Source organism: Brachionichthys hirsutus, unplaced genomic scaffold (genome assembly GCF_040956055.1).
Source record: "Brachionichthys hirsutus isolate HB-005 unplaced genomic scaffold, CSIRO-AGI_Bhir_v1 contig_1397, whole genome shotgun sequence".
In the NCBI taxonomy this organism is placed as follows: Eukaryota; Metazoa; Chordata; class Actinopteri; order Lophiiformes; family Brachionichthyidae; genus Brachionichthys; species Brachionichthys hirsutus.
The window spans coordinates 1-19655 of record NW_027180814.1 but is presented as its reverse complement, the minus strand read 5'-3'; the positions used below and the strand labels follow the sequence as shown (position 1 = coordinate 19655).

At 43.1% G+C, this 19655-nt stretch overlaps 1 protein-coding gene across 1 annotated transcript; it reads left to right on the top strand.

Annotated features, from left to right (window-relative positions):
- Positions 1-525: 525 nt before the first annotated feature.
- Positions 526-19574, top strand: LOC137916756 (obscurin-like protein 1; the record flags this gene model as incomplete). The annotated part of the gene is made up of 14 exons (XM_068759723.1): positions 526-536; positions 2205-3320; positions 4222-4491; positions 4704-4964; positions 5100-5411; positions 5522-5788; positions 5900-6175; positions 16601-16876; positions 17551-17823; positions 17904-18179; positions 18267-18542; positions 18691-18966; positions 19056-19331; positions 19410-19574. Coding segments are annotated over exons 2-14 (4219 nt in total), but the record flags the coding sequence as incomplete, so codon positions are not given.
- Positions 19575-19655: the final 81 nt, after the last annotated feature.

The window sequence follows — 19655 nt, the reverse complement described above, 5'->3', positions numbered from 1 at the left end:
GGTCCTTTACAAATCGAGAAACCAAAAGGCTTGATGTCCTCCTTTTATATTTGTAATGCAAAGACTCACGTAAGCTAAGCAGTGCTCGGCTCATGGCCACCTGAACTATCTTTAGTCCCTACTGGCAAGTGAATGGAAGTGCCCGACTTATATTCACTGCTGTCATCGAGGCAGCCAGTATTTTTAGGGGACAGCAGCAGCTGCAAAAGCATTTAACGGTATTCCTTGAACAATGACACTTGGTGTCTAAGGCCTGAACGACACAGAGATTGTGGGGGAACAGTATCCAGACCGCAGGACGCTGGTGTGGATGCTGAGGACATGTGTGCGTTTTTTATTTATTTTTTGTTCCTTCCTGTAGGAAAACTGTTTTAAAAAATGTTGTAAAGAAGACAAAGCGATCTTTGAGTCTGGATCTAAAATCGTCTCTGGACATAAGTCAGCCTTCAGGAGAGGAGTGGCCCTGCTTCGTACCTCGAAGAGAGATTGCAAGTGCGGAATGTATGTCGACGGCCGTTCCCCGCGACTGAAACGAGGTAGGTCATGTGAGGGATACGGAGCACGGCTTCAGAAGGGGCAGAGGTCGTTCCAATTAAATCAGACGAGTAAACACGGGGGTTAATCTCGCCCCTTCGAAACCCCAGAGGGAATACTGAAGAGACTTCACAATGTAATGTCCAATCTGTGATAAAAACAACAACATCTGAAAAGAGGTTTCAAGGAATTTTGCAAAATGAGTCTGAGCATAAAATGGTTTACAGGCAGTTATTTCACATTTAAGTTAGAAACCTTGGTAATAAAAAATAAAAAATCATCAGAAGCAAATTTATTTTTAGCTACAATTTTTAGGCTTAGCTTAAAAATGTAAACAAAAAAAGATTTATTTTTTTTAGCTATTTCACAAAGAAATACAAAATACTTTTGGAGGTTTGTAAGAAAACATGATGGCATCGTTCATTGGTCCAGTAATTGATCATGGGAGGATCTACTTGCTCCTGAAAGCCATGAATATTTTGAAATGAAACTCAGAATGGTTTTTCTTGGTAAAAGTTCATTTCTGAATTGTGTACCCAACTTGCAATGCTCCATGGGAGCCACTCTAAAGCACATAAATCATAACTGCACCGATTCAAGTTCAGAACAACATAATGGCAAAAGGATGAGACAAAAAGTCCAATCAGGAACATAATCTTCTGAAGATTACAAGTTTACATAGAGGAGTGAGTTTGTCACGGTCTCCTGTGTGATCTGCTTCTCTGACACTGTTCTCCATGTCTTGCAATGTGGGCGTGGCCATGGGAGAGTCTGCTGAACACCTGGAGACACACCTGCAGGTCGTTTGCCTGTGTTGCTATAATGTTTGCTATCTTGGCCCGGCCCGGCCGACCCGGTGCCCTCCACCTTGTGTTTCTTTCTCCAGCGTGCTTTCTCGTCTCTTATTTATTTAGTGTTTTGTTTTTGCTGTATTTTTTGTTAATGATTTCTGGAACCTCAGCCCATCCAAGCCTTGCTTTGTTTAGTAGTTTGTGTTTTTTGTATTTACCTTTTTGTATACACGAGTACAGCGCTTTTTTTGTTGAACTTTTAATCCTGCCTCTGTCTCTGCATTCTGGGTTCCATCAACTTGATCATTACAACCCCGTGATATGAGTAACGATTAATAATCATGGATGTTTTTATTTATTGAATTAAACCGTTACATTTCATAGAAGAGAAATGATGAACAGATCCACAAACAAAGGGTGTGATAAAGGCTCAGCAAATTTTGCGTGGAAAACCTCGTGGGTGAGGAGCCCCTGATTTTAGCCAGTGTTTGTGTGAGCACGAGGGTTTCAGAAGCTTCTTTGTGATACCTGACACACACACACACACACACGTCTTTATTTAGGGCATACTATATTAAGCACTTTCCCATTGAAATACAGCACCAGCTGTACCGGCTATGTGTTGGAATAGGACTAGACTACACCCACACCCCCTCTGCTAGCATCAGTTATCGAATTAACCTTATTGATCTTATCAATCACATGCTGAAACGCAACAGACGGATGTTTAAATTCATTAAAAAAATTAAAAGTTTCCTTATGAGAAGAAGATGAAAAGTATGATTTGAAGTTTGAAGGATTGCTCTTTTATGTTCAGCTATAATTTCACCCACAGAAGCTCTTAAAAACTGAAGTAATCCTTCTATTTATTTTTATTAGAAATTTGCGCCGCAACCCTCCGGAGCCTCGTACCCGAGTGAGTATCCGCCACGCATCATTCCCGTTGCCTGCTGAGGGAGAAGCTGACAGGGAAGCCAGAGATGGATGTGTTTGGTGGTGCGCCTCGTTTCTTGGCCTATCCCAGACCTGTGGTTGTACAAAGTGGAACTGACGCGGCCCTGAAATGTCAGATCGGTGGAGATCCGAGACCCGCAGTTATCTGGGAGCGAAGCAATGAAAAGATTGACCCAAAAGGACGATACAGGGTGTTTGAAGATGGGAATGTTTACAATCTCATCATATCCGCGGTAACCGCGGAGGATAGCGGCCAGTACATATGCAAGGCAAAGAACAGCATTGGGGAAACGTGTGCGGCTGCTACCCTGAAGGTGGAAGGTGAGGCACAAGAGATGGAATTACGAGAGGAAAATAAGCCACGGTTCCTCATCAAGCCCCTGTCCACCCGTGCCGGTCGTGGAGAAGACGCCGTCTTCTCCTGTAAGCTCTGGGGAAACCCACGACCGGAGGTTGTCTGGGAGAAGGATGGCAGGAAACTCAATGAGATATTTGAAAGCACACATTTCAGTGTGGGCTACCAGGATGGCGGATGGTTCCAACTCAAGATCTTTAAGACTCGTGCACCAGATGGTGGCGTATATACATGCAAAGCCAGGAATGAGTCCGGGGAAGCGTTGGCAGGAGCTGTCTTGCTTGTCGATGCAGGCCCAGGACACGAGGAAGAAGGAAATCGGAATGGCTACACAAACGGCCACCGGAAAGCCCACCAGGGTAAACAGCGGATCGGAAGGCAGGTGCCGAATCGGCTCCGAGATGACACCGTGACCAAGTCCACGAAAGTAAAAATGTTTGCAGTGACAGAGGGCAAACATGCCAAATTCCGCTGCTTTGTGACTGGGAAACCCAAGCCGGAAATAATATGGAGGAAGGATGGCAGGCTGATCCTGTCAGGAAGGCGTTATTTGTTGTATGAAGACAGAGAAGGGTACTTCACACTCAAAGTTCTGTATTGTAAGCAGAAGGATAATGGGATTTACGTTTGTGCTGCATCAAATACCGCAGGGCAAACCCTCAGTGCCGTGCACCTCTCTGTAAAGGGTAAGTCCATTTTCAGCGACTGAGCTTAAAAGAAAGGCGAGCTTTCGGTGTATGAAGACTGTATGCTGCGATGCTTTTTGAAGTTAGTCACAGAGTGAGTGAGGGGTGCACTGTGTTTCCGGATCAGATAACCATCATTCTGATGCTATGATGATGATGATGATGTCAGAGAGATGTCTCCAAAGAAATGCTCTGAGATCATGTTTTGAATTATGACCACATGGGAACAAACAGTTTAAAAGTGATGAGAAAATAACATTCTAAAGTCGAGTGCTTTGTGAAATTCAAGTTGATGGCTATGATAAGGGAGAAAGTTCATCAGCCTGAGATGGATTGCGACAGCAGCGTTGATGTCTGCAAAGTCACTTAGCTTGTGAAAGACCCTGGGGGGTGAGGCGGGGGTATGTGGCGAAGTCTTTGGTAAAGGGATCGTATTTCTCACATGGCTCCAGATAAATCCAAACTCATGGCACCAATGGGAAGAACCACACTGTGATGTTCAGAGGCAAAGAAAATTAGACCAGAGGTGATTACCGTGGAACAGGGTTAATGCATTTCTCAGTTATGTGTGTTTTTAGTGATGCCCCCCCCCATGCATTCTAACAATTACAGAGCACATTCTCTCGTTTACAACCGTCTGGTACTGTCTGATGGTGTCGGTTACAAACAGTCCATTTCCTATCTATGACCTTTCCATTCCTAAACTAAATGAGCCGCTTGTCTCATGATGTTTGTTTCATTGGATTTACTGTTAAATATATTTAATTTAAGTACATAGACAATGTGCCATGTTAGTTTTCACAAGGTTAGCTTGCATGAAATATTTCTGTGGGTGGAGTGAAGCAAAAACAAATGAACGGTTTGAAGTAGAACTTGGGAGACATCATGTTCTTTGTTCCAGAGCCGCCTGTGCGATTCAAGCAGCCTCTTATTGATCTAGAGGTATGGGAAAGAGATTTGGCGGTTCTGGAGTGTGAGGTTCCCGAGGACTCCGTTCCCATCACGTGGTATCTGGAGGATAGACGACTGCAGCCTGGGGCCAAGTATGGAATGGAGGAGTGGGGAACAAAACGGCGGCTGACTATCCGTGACATCGGAGTTGACGATGATGGGATTTACCTCTGTGAGTTGCCTGATGGGGGGAGAAGCATCGCAGAGGTAGCAGTGAAAGGTAAAACATGACGACCTGAAACAAGGTCTTGTTTGGAAAAGAAGGCCCCAATGCAAAAATCCATGTGATACATATTACTGAGCAATGTCATGGCAATCTATACAAGCTATGTGGTACCTTTAATTAAATTTTGTGCATGGAGACATTGATATAAATGTGGGTCTTACATTCTAAGAAATCGATTTAAGGTCAAAAGGTGTGTTTTCTTGCAGGGACAATTTTGCGGAAGCTACCAAGGAAAGTGGATGTATTGGAAGGCGAAAATGCTGCCTTTTGTGTCGAAGTGGATAAAGAAGAAATGGACATACATTGGTACAAAGATGGAGTAGAGTTGCGTGAAACGCATCAGACCATCATCAAGTCGTTCGGTCGTACTCACATCCTGGTTTTCGTCAATATAATGCCTGAAGACTCTGGCCTTGTGACTTTCCTTGTATGCAGATCCAGGACTTCCTCTCAGCTGAGAGTGAAAGGTGGGGTCACTCATTTAAAATGATACCAATGTAAAATAAATCCACCTTTATTTTATTGAGACCAGAAAACCTTTTGACATAATTAATCTTGATCTCTCTGCTCGTCCAATGCGTGATGGGTTTCTCATGTTTCAGCGGCCAGGCATTGCCCTCCTAGTTGCCCTGTGGGTGTGCAGATCAACACCGAGCGAGCTAATGCTGCTCTTCTTTCGTGGGTTCCTGCTCTGGACTCGAGAAAGAATACTCCATCCAGCTACGTCCTTGAGCGACAGGAAGTGGGCACTGGCTCACAGGAGTGGCTGCAGTGCCTAACCACAGACTCTGCGACCTCCGTGGAAATCCTCGGCGACAGCGTACCGTGCGAAGCCGATTATCGATTCCGCATTTGCAGCGTAAATAAATATGGAAAGAGTAGCAATGTTGAGTTCCCTAGGGCTGTTCACTTGGGTAGGTTCAACAACTGTGTAGGATCGATTACGTCTCTTGATTAACGGAATCACAACATGCTTGAGGATATTGTTTTTGTACACCCGGTGAGAACTCCTTTTCTTTTCCAGTTCCGGTTGCCAGAATACAGGCTCCCTTACAGGATGCCTTGGTGCCAAAGGGGCAAGATGCCCTCTTTACCATTGAGCTCTCGGCTTCAGTTATCGGCACATGGTTCTTAAATGGTACTCAGCTTCAGGAGGACGAGCGCTATTCCATTCGTCGGACACGAGCACACCAGTCTCTTCGTATACGGGGAGTACGAGACAGAGACAATGGAGCTGAGATTACTTTTATTGCCTACGGCATCCGGGATTCTGCAGCATTGTACATCCAAGGTATGTATGATGGGACACGATTTGAGAGTACAACCTAGTCTGTCTTTAGTTTTTTGTTGTTGCTGTCTGTACTTACTCAAAGTTATCATTGTTGCCTTCTGTAATTTGCAGCTCCTCTTGTCAAGTTTTCACCAATGTCGGAAATGGACCGCAATAAATTTATAGAAATTGGGAACCCCATCGTGCTCTACTGTGAGCTGTCGGATCCAGCAGCACCGGTGCACTGGTACAAGAATGGGGTAGAATTACAATCAATGGATGGTCTTCATATCCAATCAGAGGGTACCATGAGAAGAATTGTCATCCAATCAGCAGAGTTCTCACACTCAGGAGTATATTGCTGCGACGCCATTGATGACGTCATCAGATTCAATGTGGAAGTAGAAGGTTAGTTTTTTTTTCTTTTTGGTTATCGGTGCTCTATTTACAAATGCATAGATCTCTCCACACGTCTGTCTTATCCAAACCTACATTTATGTAATATCCGTAGCACCGCCCGTGAGGTTTTCAGCAATTCCAGATGCAGAGAGGAACAAAACCATCCAAGCAGGCTATCCCATTGTTCTACGATGCGAGCTCTCAGACCCTTCTGCCCAGGTGCACTGGTACAAAGACGGGTTAAAGCTCCTTCCTCAGACTGGAGTAGATACTCTCACCGATGGCTTGGCAAGGCAACTGACTGTCCATTCAGCAGAATTGCTCCACTCTGGGATTTACTGCTGCAAGACGAAGGGGGATGCCACCACGTTCAGTGTGGACGTCAAAGGTGATTTGTTTTACCTTCAGCAATGTGACTTATTAACAAGCTCTTCAGCAGCAAAGCAACTAACTCTGATGAAACTTTTCTGTCTCGTCTGTTCTCACCAAATGGACAGCAAAGCTGGCATCTTTTTTATTTGCCTGCACTACAAGCATGCATATCAATTTAGCTGTCTTTAGAATAGGACGAATGATGGATGTGTGGGCTGAAATAAGGTTGACATTAAATCTAAACATATTTATAGCTCCACCTGTGAAGTTCTCAGCAATTCCAGAAGTAAAGAGGACCAAGTTGATTGAAGCAGGCTGCCCTGTTGTACTCCAGTGTGTGGTGTCTGATCCTGAGGCCCACGTTTGCTGGCACAAGGATGAAATGGAGCTCATTTCGAGCTCTGGATTAGAAATCCACTCGGAGGGCAACGCGAGGACATTAGTTGTTCTGTCTGCTGAGCTGTCCCACTCAGGTGTGTACAGATGTACTACAGAGGATGATGCCATGGAGTTTCAAGTGGAGATCAAAGGTGACTTTACACTTTTTTTTTTATCTTGTGCGTTAACCCCAGCCCCTCTTTCTAGATGCCACTAATAATCCCTGCCTCTTTTTTTTATGTCCGTTTGCAGAACTGTTGCGTATGATTTTCTACAGAATGGTTAATGCACCTTTGTTCTGTGACCTCCAAAGCCCTTTTCATTTTCTTCTCAGCAGTTACAGTTTTGCAAAGTATCCATTTCCACAGATTTTATTTGATTTAGCTCTCCTGAATTCCCCAATGCTAGCTACACCATCAACGTGCTCTGCTATCTTTGACGTTGAGAGAACCAAGTCACTTGGAGCGAGCGAACTTGTGGCGCTGGAATGTGACGTGCCAGACTCTACCGTGCCCGTCTCCCGGTGCAAAGATGGTGTAAAGCTCTTCCCACAGAGAGACTGGGATACACAGAGTAATTGCGCATTGAGGAAACTCATTATGCCATCTGCTGAGCTTTCACACTCAGGCCTACACAGCTGTGAGGCTGCCGATGACACTATCCATTTCAATGTGGATATAAAAGGTGATTTCAATTTGAATTTCATGGTCCGTAGAGCCAGTTGTAGAACTTCCCAGTAACTAAAAGTCTTTCTGTCTGTTGTGTTTGTGTTGGGTTGCAGCGTTCTAACCTTATTTTATAAATCGTGGTAAAATTAATCTCTACTAATGATGTGAAATAATCTTTGAAAATGTTTCTTTCGCCTTCAGTTTGGTCTTATTATTAACATACCCCCCCCCAACAAACAGGAGGTGGGGGGCTGAAACTATAACCCATTTCTCAGGGAGTTTATGCAATGTTGAAGCTGCAATGACAATATGAATCATCATCTTTAGCTCCCGTGTTGCCGACATCACCCTCAGCAGAGGTCGTGCAGACACAATCACTTGAAGCAACACGCTCAGCTGCTCCAGCAGGTGAAACCTTGGACTCCAATGTCCAGGCGCCACGCCGTGTGGATCAAGAACACGATTCCGACATGGAAGCAGAGTTTGAAAACAGAGCCATCAAGAAGACTCTTGTTATTGAACCAACTCATCCCTCAAACTCTGGAGCATACTACTGTGCGACAGCAGATGATGTTGTGCAATTAATAGTGCAAAATCAAGGTGATTTATTCTATTAACATCTTCTATATTGTTGCTATGACTAACTCTTTATGCAGCTTTTAGTCTGTCTTTGTATTTGTTAATACACGCAGTTTTTCTGTATGACAATATCTCTTTAAAGGCAGTTTTTCCAAGAAGAGAACAAAAAGTAGGGGAACGTTCACTGAAATTATTTCCCCGATGCCTGTCTCTAGTGCCATCTTCAACATATCTTGGTCCTGATGTTAGGAAGACCGAGTCTGCTGAAATCCACTACCCGCTTGTTCAGCAATTTGAGATTTCAGATCCCGTTGCTAAAGCCTGCTGGTACAAAGACGGAACTCAAATCTACCCAAAAAGAGACGGTGACTGTGAATCACAGATCAACAGCCAAGCCTCGCCGTCCCGGTCACATGACTGGTCTGGAAAGGAAGGATTTGGCTGTGAAACATCTGGTGATGATGAACAGTCGCACGCGAACACGGAAGGTGGCGCTCCACATTGTACCTGCAGAAATAACAGTCACGCATTTAGTTCCAGATTTGCAGATTGCACCCACAGCTCATTGTTTTCTCTTTGGCTTTGTCCGAGCAGCAGAGCCCTGTCACTATGGTGATGAGATTGATGAAATAGCTGATGCACCTGCCCAATACACTGTGGAAGTTAAAGGTGATTTGATTATTTCAACGCCCGTCATCAATGTTAACCCAGCACATACATGCCACTAACGATAGTGGTGCCGTTTCCTGTTCGCTCAACCATCAGAGGCATCTGCATTTGTTTTCTTTTTTTCAAAATGTGCTATTTGCCATGCTGAATCCTGGCATCATGTCATTTCATGCAGGTTTTGTTTCTGTTTTTTGCTCTCCAACATGTGGGTCTTTGGTCCCTGTTCAGCTCCTCCTTATACTAACATATATGTTTTGTTTGTCACTTCATTCTTCATTTTAACAGCCTCTTTTTTTTTTTTGCTTGCAGCCGTTAAAGTCAATCTTGTACCCTTTTCAGCACCAGTTCCGCTAATTCACATTGCTGCCTGAATCTATCACTGTTGCAATGACAACAAACTCAAAGAGGAGAAAAATCTATCGACTTTTTTTAGACGTTCAGTTGCTTATCGTGCAGACTGGTGGTATAACAATACGAGGAGTCCGTTAAAAGGGGCAATAGAGGAGCTCAATCTCAGACCAAACCCGGTCGATCTTCTTGTTTTGTCTTTGCAATGAATGCTCCCATAACTCCATGCTAACCCACATGCACATTCTGTTACAAGAAGAAGTATTGAGAGCATCAACCACTGAAAACCTTTCTCTGTGTGCATCACAATGCTTTATAGCTACATCGCCAAGGCTATCTCCTGACCAAGACAAGGAGAAGACCAGCGAAGAGCCTCATCCTGTCGAAGTTGACTGCATGGCTTCAAAATGCAAGTCTGGCATCTCCTGTGGCAAGAAAGGAGACGCACAGATGTATGAAGATCATTCCAGCCATGTTGCGTGTTCACAGTCAAGACAGGGAAACACGACTGATTATATTAGAGCTAAACTGCCGAAGGAGCTCTATGATAAACAACAAACGATATGTGCTCAATCTCCAGATTACTGTGACTCTGTAAACGCAACAGTATCACAATCTGACATTCAACACCACTGTAATACATTGGCAGAATCGCAAGATGAGGACTTTGTTTACTACACACAGCAAGAAGAAGCCCCGTCAGAAGCTTTTGACCGATCCTTGCAGACTGCTTTCCAGACAGACGATCTCTGTAATCATCAAATTGCAACTCTTGATTCAGCGGAATCCACTGTCAAAATTAGCACTGTCCAACCTGCAGAGCCAGGTAGCTTGATACAAGGACCACCTGTCCAGGCAGAGCGTGATAAACCCCAACAAAGTTCAACTTTAATCTCAGCGTGCCATACAAATCACATGTCAACGGCCAGATCACATAATTCCTGTAATTCCTTAAACAATGCAGCTCTGCAGGCTGAGGATCCTTTGAAATCCTCCCATACTGCACCTGTCCCCTTACATGAGTGCATATATTCCTTACAAACTGCAACTGTCCAATCCAATAAGCCCATTTTATCCTTAAAAACTGCAGCTGTCCAATCAAATGAGCCTATTTTATCTTTACAGACTGCAACTGTCCAATCAAATCATCCCATTACATCCTTACAAACTGCAATGGTCCAATCAAATGAGCCCATTTCATCCACACAAACAGCAGCTGCCCAATCAACTGATCCCATTTTATCTTTACAGATTGCAACTGTCCAATCAAATTATCCCATTAGATCCTTACAGACTGCAACGGTCCAATCAAATAAGCCCATTACATCCATACAAACAGCAGCTGTCCAATCAACTGATGCCATTTTATCTTTACAGACTGCAACTGTCCAATCAAATCATCCCATTAGATCCTTACAGACTGCAACTGTCCAATCAAATCATCCCATTAGATCCTTACAGACTGCAATGGTCCAATCAAATGAGCCCATTTTATCCTTAAAAACTGCAGCCGTCCAATCAAATGAGCCTATTTTAACTTTCCAGACTGCAACTGTCCAATCAAATCATCCCATTACATCCTTACAAACTGCAATGGTCCAATCAAATGAGCCCATTACATCCATACAAACAGCAGCTGTCCAATCAACTGATCCCATTTTATCTTTACAGACTGCAACTGTCCAATCAAATCATCCCATTAAATCCTTACAAACTGCAATGGTCCAATCGAACGAGCCAATATCCTTCATACAAACTGCAGCTGTCCAATCAAATGAGCCTATTTTAACTTTCCAGACTGCAACTGTCCAATCAAATCATCCCATTAGATCCTTACAGACTGTAACGGTCCAATCAAATGAGCCCATTACATCCATACAAACAGCAGCTGTCCAATCAACTGATCCCATTTTATCTTTACAGACTGCAACTGTCCAATCAAATCATCCCATTAAATCCTTACAAACTGCAATGGTCCAATCGAACGAGCCAATATCCTTCATACAAACTGCAGCTGTCCAATCAAATGAGCCAATTACATCCAAACAAACTTTAACTGTCCAATCAACTGATCATATTGTATCTTTACAGACTGCAACTGTCCAATCAAATTATCCCATTACATCCTTACAGACTGCAATGGTCCAATCAAATGAGCCCATTACATCCTTGCAGACTACAACTGTCCAATCAACGGATATTTTTACATTCTCTCATAATCCAGCGTTCCCTGGTGAACTCTTTACTTCCTCAAATGTCCAATCAAAACATTCCTTTGTTTCTTCACATGCTGCAAACGTCCAGTCAATGAATCCCATTATATCATCTAATACTGCAAGCATCACCCCTAAAGATGTTTTTGCATCATCAGGTGCTGCAGCTGTCCAGTCAACAGAATTATTTACGTCTCAGTCTGATGCAGCTGAGCAATTAACTGAGCCCATAAGACCCTCACATGCTGCAATTGTCCAATCAGAGAAAATATTAAAATCTTTACATGATGCAACAGCCCAATTGCTGGAACCCATAAGATCCTCATGCACTGAAAATATCCAGATAAAGGAGCCCATTACATCCTCACATACTACAAATGCGCAAACAAAGAAGCGTCTTACATCCTTTTCTGCTTCAACTACAAAATCACGGGACAAGATAAAATCATTGAAGTCAACAATTGTCCCATCAGAGAAGCGATGTCCTTCCAAAAATGTCCCAGCTGTCCTGCCAAAGAAGCCTCTGGATTGCTTACAAACTGGAAGTATCCATTCACAGGGGCCTTGCACCTCCTTATGGACCACAAATGACCAAGCAACGGAGTTGAAGAGACATGTGCAGATCACAACTGTCCAGTCTGAGGATCCTGGTTACTTACCAAATGCTGAATCCATTCAGTCATCAGATTTTAAAGAAACACAACGTGCCCAGCTAGAGGATCAATACAACCTCCAACAGTCTTCACTAGAGGACCTCTACCACACAGGACAAACGGCACCTATCTACTCGGAGGTCTTGCAGTCCATGCTGGCCAATACGGTACAGGGGAAATGCCATTACAGCATGATGGCCACAGAAGACCGAGCAGGGGGCACAGTTTACTCTGGTCAAAGCTTATCGACCCAGTTTAACAAGAAGGCATCTCCTGTCCAGTCAGAAGACATCTATCTATCAACGACATGCGACAGCCACTGGAGTGACAGTTTAACTGCAAATAAGGTGGCTGTTGAAGGTGATTTAAATGGTTGGCATTATCAAGCAAAAAAGTAAAAGAATGTTGACATTGTGCAAAATGAAGAGATTGCATTTCATAATCCTTCACATTTGGACAACGTCTACATTAACTCGTTTGATTTTGTTACTAGAAACACGTAAGTATAGTCAATGTAAAAGCTTAGGTAGGTCTACGAGAAATATCGAAGACACCGGAAAAAGTAAATACACGTGCTTTGTATCCTAACCTGAATGTTTAGTTATCTAAAGTCTAATGGAATATCTTTAGTTAGGTTGCTAACATATCTTTTACTTTGTAGTACAGTAGTTATTGGCATGACTAATCTCAATGTGCAGTTTTGCTTTTCTGTTGGTTGAAAGCATCATCTGTGTTGCCGTCAGTGATAGTGATGCACTTTTCTCTTGATGTTACCTCAAACATCCCCAGCTCCGCCTGTGAGAATCACAGCACTTTGCGAGACTGAGAGGAACAAGTCTGTTGATGTTGATGCACCCGTAGTGCTTCGATGTGAGATATCAGATCCTAACGATCAAGTTACTTGGTGCAAGGATGGAAGTAAACTACACGAAGCAGATGGGCAAGACATACTGGTTGAGGGTTCTGTAAGAACGATGGCGTTCCAGACAGCGATGCTGTCTCATGCAGGGATTTACACCTGTGGGACAACAGATGATGCAATGCAGTTTCGTGTGGATGTTGAAGGTGACAAAAGTTGCTTTTCATGTTCTGTTCAGAGGAGTTGAATTTATACACGGTAGAATACATCTAAATGCCTTTACATGATTATAAAATATAAGTCTTATTTTTTTTAAAGTAGTTTACTGCTAATTGAATCAAAATAGACTCAGATAATTGCATTTTTAATTGTCATACAGTGTCATTTTTGATAAAGACGTGATTAATTATGAAAACAAATTTGATGAAAACAAATTATCCTGCAAGTAATTTAATGCGTATACCTATGACTTACTTAACCCTAAATACCCACTAAATTGTATTTGTACTCATCTCAAAATATAGACCTAATACCACAAATAAATGGGAGGGGGTGGGGTGACAAAATCTCAATATATGTTGACCCAGGATTGCTATCACTAGGTTGTGTACATTAGTTAGCGCTGGTCATTGCTGAAACCATTGTTGTGGTTGGTTTATTTAAAAATATTTACACAGTTATATGTATTTGTAGTGCTTTAGGATAGCACTTTGCACTTTACTTCATACAAGTACCTGTTTTATTGACCAATCACATTTTACATTCAAACCTGCAGCCCCACCGCAGACGTTCTCGGCTTTGTCTGAGGCTGACCAGAAACAGACAGTGACGGCGGGCTCTCCCATTGCTCTTCAATGTGAGCTGTCAGACTCCGCTGGACAAGTCAGCTGGTACAAGGATGGACTGAAGCTCCTGCCGCACAATGGAGTGGACCTCCAATCAGAAGGAACTCTGAGGAGTCTAGTCGTGCAAGCGGCTGAGCGGGCTCACGCTGGCGTATACCGCTGTGAGTCGAAAGACGATGACATCCAGTTCACTGTGGAAGTAAAAGGTGAATTTAAGTGTCATTTTGTTATGTTGATTTCTCATTGCATGTCTCATAGGCCCTCTATTTTCATGTCTTTTTCCTTTCAATTTAATACAATAACCAAAAATCCCTTGCAATGGAATGTGCAGTAGGCTAATCGAGATATTATATATATATATTGTCTAATAAGAGATTCTTTTTTTTTTTTGCAATATCTGAAACCTTTAGCCCTGCCAGTGAAGTTCTCAGACCTTCAAGAGACTGACAGGATCAAGTCCATACAAGAAGGTTCTCCCATTGTCCTCAGGTGTGAACTCTCTTGTGAGTCCTCCACAAATGTCAACTGGTACAAGGACGGTGTGAAACTCCTTCCGCAAAACAATCTGGAAATACAGTCAGATGGTCTAGCAAGGACCGTACTCATCCACTCAGCCGAAAAAGCACACAGTGGCACCTATGAATGTTCAACATCAGATGACACCATAGCCTTTAAAGTGGATGTAAAAGGTATCCCATGCCCATCTTACACTTGTGAGTGGTTTAACAAGTGTGCTGTATCTCATTTGTTCATGAAACAATACTAGAATTGATTTATGCACAGAAACATTGTTCTTCCCTTCTTTTAGGCCGATCGCCAAAGATCACGGCAACCTCAATGTCAGAAAAATACAAGATGATTGCAGTTGGCGGTCCAATCGTCCTCCAATGTGAGGTCTCAGACCCTGTTGCCCAGGTTTCCTGGTTTAAAGATGAGGTGGAGGTTTATTGCAGAACTGGACTTGATATGAGAAGAGATGGGAACCTGAGAAAATTAATGATCAATTCTGCTAAGGTCTCTGATTCTGGTTTCTACAGCTGTAGCCTCGGCGATGATGTCGTGACATTTCGGGTGGACGTTGAAGGTGACTGCGCACGTCTTTACTAATGCTGATACTTAACTCTGCTGACATTCCGACAGCCTAGCAAAAGTGTCCTGCAAATCTTCTGACACCCTGCAGCTACTCCTGTGCGGTTTTCCACGCTCCCAGAAGTCGCAAGAAACAAATTTGTCGAAGCCGGCTGTCCAATAAAGCTGCAGTGCGAAGTCTCAGAGCCCACTGCCCAAGTCTATTGGTGCAAGGATGGAGAGCAGCTACGTCCAATCAGTGAATACGAGATCCAAACAAATGAGAAGCTGAGAGCGCTGCTTATTAAATCAGCCGAAGTCAGACACTCTGGAGTGTACAACTGTGAGGCCGCGGACGATCGCATAGAATTCAAGGTGGATGTTGCAGGTGATCCAAGCATTTTCAGCTTTGTCAGAATCACTAACCAGCCTTATGCGTCAACCCTTTACTCGACCAATATTTTGACAATGTTTTTTTTTTTTTTGGCCGCCAATATACGCCAAATGCAATGCTGCAGTTAGTTTTTTAATCGATCAAATATCAGGTTATTTAAAGTTTATATTTTTTATTTGCATTGATATCCAGCTCAGTGCCATTCCTGCCCTATCAAGCGAACACTTGCATTCCCTTTCCGATTGAAGGCATAGCAAGTGGTTAAGCATGGGGAGTAGCTTAAGTTGCACTGAGAACGTCACACAGTGGGTCAAATTACTATGAAATGACAATACTATGAAATTACAGCTTGTTATTGTATTTAAAAAAAGTGGAATTTATATTGGTTTAACTGCCCAGCCCAGTGGGCATCACTAGCAGCCAACACGACTGCAACTTTCTCAATGTGGATGCAGACCATTACTTGTCAATTGTGTGATTTATGACGGATGCCTGGAAGGTGCATCATAATAATTTAAACTGCTGTCAATAACACTACGCTGTACATATTACAAGGTAGGTATACCCCAGTTTGTCTCACACTGTCAAGCAGACACAATTCCATCCTAAATCAAAAATAATTCGTTTTTCAGCCTGTAGATAGTAAATCCAAATACCGGTATATAGAATGGCATAGAATGGCATATCAGAACGTTATGCGGATACTGTTCTATGAATTATAGTTCCTACAGCACTGGTTTGATTCTCAGCTCTTCCAGAGGCTGAAAGGAGCACGTCTGTCAAAGCAGGCGGCCCGATCAAATCACAGTATGAGGTCTCCGAAAGCCAAACCCGTCAGTGTGAGGATGGGTTAAATCTCTTGGCAAAATTTGGATTGAACATCAGTTCAGAGGTCAATGGGAGGACGCTGGTTGCGACATCGGACACGTCTTCATGTTCCGGGCCATACACTTGTAAAACTGATGATGGTTCAGATATCGGCGATTTCTGTGAGGAGTTGAAAGGTGATATGTTAAGCTTTTTCTAGGCGAGATCCTGGTAGAGCCTCATGCACCTTCACGGCCTCTAATATTTGAAAAGGAAGCAAAAACATTTTTGCTCTCGCTGATTTACCACTAATTTCATCGGTTGCTTTCTACCCATTCGTACGTACGCTTCGCAGTTTAGGCCATTGCCTTGCATGTTTTTGGTTAGACTTCAATTCTTCTCCTATTTCCTTCACTCAAAATGCAGAATAACACCATCTGTTTTTTGGAACATCCATTCTCTTGACAGCAATGCTTCACACGTCTTCAGCATGTCTAAACTATGACCTTGGATCTACAGTGTGCATGAGCGTGAACAATGAATGCAAATGTCAAGCCACTTACTACTGCTGTTTTCTGCAGCACCGCCGGTAACATTTGCTCATATCCCGGAGGAGGACCTCCTCAAGAGCGTTGTGGAACAAGAGCAGCTTGTGGTGTCGTGTGAAGTATCGAGGGCTGATGCTATCGTCCAGTGGTACAAAGACGGAACTGAAATACAACCAAGTGATAATATTACAATGCAAGCAGAAGGCACCGAAAGGATTCTGGCAATACGTTCGGCCAAACTGCCTGACTCGGGCACGTACACGTGTCGTGCCGGAGACAGCGTTCTAAGGTTCAAGGTTAACATACGAGGTAATGACACATCCAATTATTCTATTCATATTTTTAGATTACATAACATTGAAAACATACCGTTAGCAATTGGATTCACATTGCTATCATTATTAGTTTAGAAGTTATTCACAAAAAGCACACTCTCAGTAATGGTGATTTCACCAAGATCTAGATCCACACCTTTTGAGGATACAACAAATCCGTTTGTCGACTACGCTTGTTAGAAAAAAATTTAATGTATTGTTGGCCAAAATGAAAGGGTTCCTCCATTTTGAGAAAAAAATTCAATAATATTTGCAATCCAGATACAATCCGGACTAAATACGGCGGTAAGATTGAGGCACCTAGTGTACACGATTGTGTCAAATTCCATAAACATTGGCCAATAATCAATCGAGATATTGTGCGACAAATTGTGTAGCTCCATTTACCGCAATGTTAATAAAGAATTCAAAGTGATCCAGAATCCAGGATCTCTTCTGGATCATCACCATCATCTGTTCCTAATAGAATTCCCAACATTTGCTGAAAATGTCATCAAGATCTGTGTGTAACCTTTTCAGTTATCTTGCTAACTAATAGACAGACAGATAAAAGGTGGCAAAAACACAACCTCCTTGTCGGGGGGTAAAGAACATTACGCACACAAACAAATTGACATTGTTTTAATTTTATATATTCTTCTCTCAAAGAACCTCCAGTGATGATAGTCTACCCGAAGGAGGATGTCCATCTCGAGCGCCATGTCCCTGAGGAAATTATCCTGAGCTGTGAATTGTCTCGTCACAATGGTGCGATCAGTTGGTACAAAGACGGCCAGAAGCTGCAAGAGAGTGAGAACATTAAGCTCAAGGTTGAAGGACCTTATCGGCGACTGAAGATTCTGTCAAGTGGAGTGGAAGATTCCGGGGAATATGTCTGTGACACAGCGGATGATTCAATATTCTTTCACCTTAGTATTACAGGTAAGGCCCCTGGTACTGCACGTGAAATATGGTACAGATTATGGGTGACGGCTAAACTGGATGGCAACGCTCTCTTCCAGAACCTCCAGTACGAATAGTTTCCCCAAGTCAGTCCCAAATGGAGCTTTGCCAACAGACCTCTGAGAGGATGGTACTGAGCTGTGAGATCTCACGGCCTAATGCAGCCGTGCGCTGGTATCGCGATGGACTTGAAGTTGAAGAGAATGACAACCTTATTCTAGAGGTGGACGGCGTCTACAGGAGACTGATTATACCAGAAACTACTGTCAAAGACTCTGCTGAATATGTCTGCGATACTGCAGATGATTCAATGACATTTTTTGTAAACATAGCAGGTGAAAAAAAAAATCCTCTGTCACAGTTCTTGTTGAGTCAATTTGCATTTCCAACACAAACTTCTTCTTCTTCTTTTTTTTGCATAGAGCCACCTGTTCGCTTTATACGTCCAAGGAAGATGGCTAGCAGAGTGGAAAAAGCAGCTGGAGAGACTCTGGTTCTAGACTGTGAGGTTTCAAGATCGAATGCTGAAGTCACCTGGAAGAAAAATGGGGACGAGGTAGAAGACTCTGGGCATGTCACCATCCTTGAGGATGGTGTCACACGCCAATTGGCCATTCGCTCACTCACAGCTGGAGATGCTGGGCAATATGTCTGCGATGCAAAAGACGATGTGATGGATTTCCATGTAGAAGTGCAAGGTAGGCTAACAGTCCATCTTATGTTGTGTTAGTCACGTTCCATGTTTTGTGAAACATATATCTTTATCTATTTCTCTATCTAATTTCTTTAAGTACATAAATGATGAGCTCCAATAGAAATCCAGCGCTTTTCTTTGTTCATTCACAGAGTTGCCGGTTAAAATCCTTGGAAAAACAAATGCAAAAACAGAAAAGCAGTTCTTGGTGTCAGATGATATCATTCTAGTGTGTGAGCTATCCCGATCCAATGCTTCGGTCACCTGGTACAAAGATGGCCGGCTAATCGATGACGCTGAGCGGTACTGCAGCGAGGAGCAAGGCGTCTTCCGATCACTGGTTGTCCTAAATGCTGAGCTTGAAGATTCGGGAGAATACGCCTGTGATGCGGTGGACGATAAAATGCTCTTCTATATCTCTGTGAAAGGTAATCCTGTTGTTGAGCAGGGCCAAATGCCGTCTGTCTTTTCTTCACTTGGGAGAAACCCTAACCTATGACGTATCTTTTATGCCCAGAGCCTCCAGTACAGATCATTGGAAACTCAGGCCATCCAGAGCATCACGTACTGGGAGCAGGAGATGACCTTATTTTGGAGTGCGAGGTGTCGCGCCCTAACGCCACCGTTCAGTGGTTACGCAATGGCAAGATACTGAAACCAAACACGCGTGTACAAATTGACAGCTATGATGTTGTGAGGAAACTTGTTCTCGCTGGACTTCAGCCCGGAGACTCTGGAACATATATTTGCGACACTATCGACGACAAATTGATCACAATCGTTGAGGTTCAAGGTAAGATAAAAAATTATTTAATAAAAATTATTTGATGTTTGATTTTAAAATATTTTATTTCCTCTCTCTCTCTCTCAGAGCTACCACTCAAGTTTTTAAATAAAGATGGAGTCAACAAGATTTCGGCCTACGACAATGAGAGTGTTACACTGTGTGCCATTGTGAGTCGAGAAAGAGCAAATGTTCGCTGGCTGAAAGACGGCCGGCTATTGAACGAGGACAACATTCACATCTCCAGTGAGGGTAATACCCACAAGCTCACCATTAATCCCCTGCAGCTGTCGGATTCTGGAGAATATGTGTGTGATGCAAACTCAGACGAGA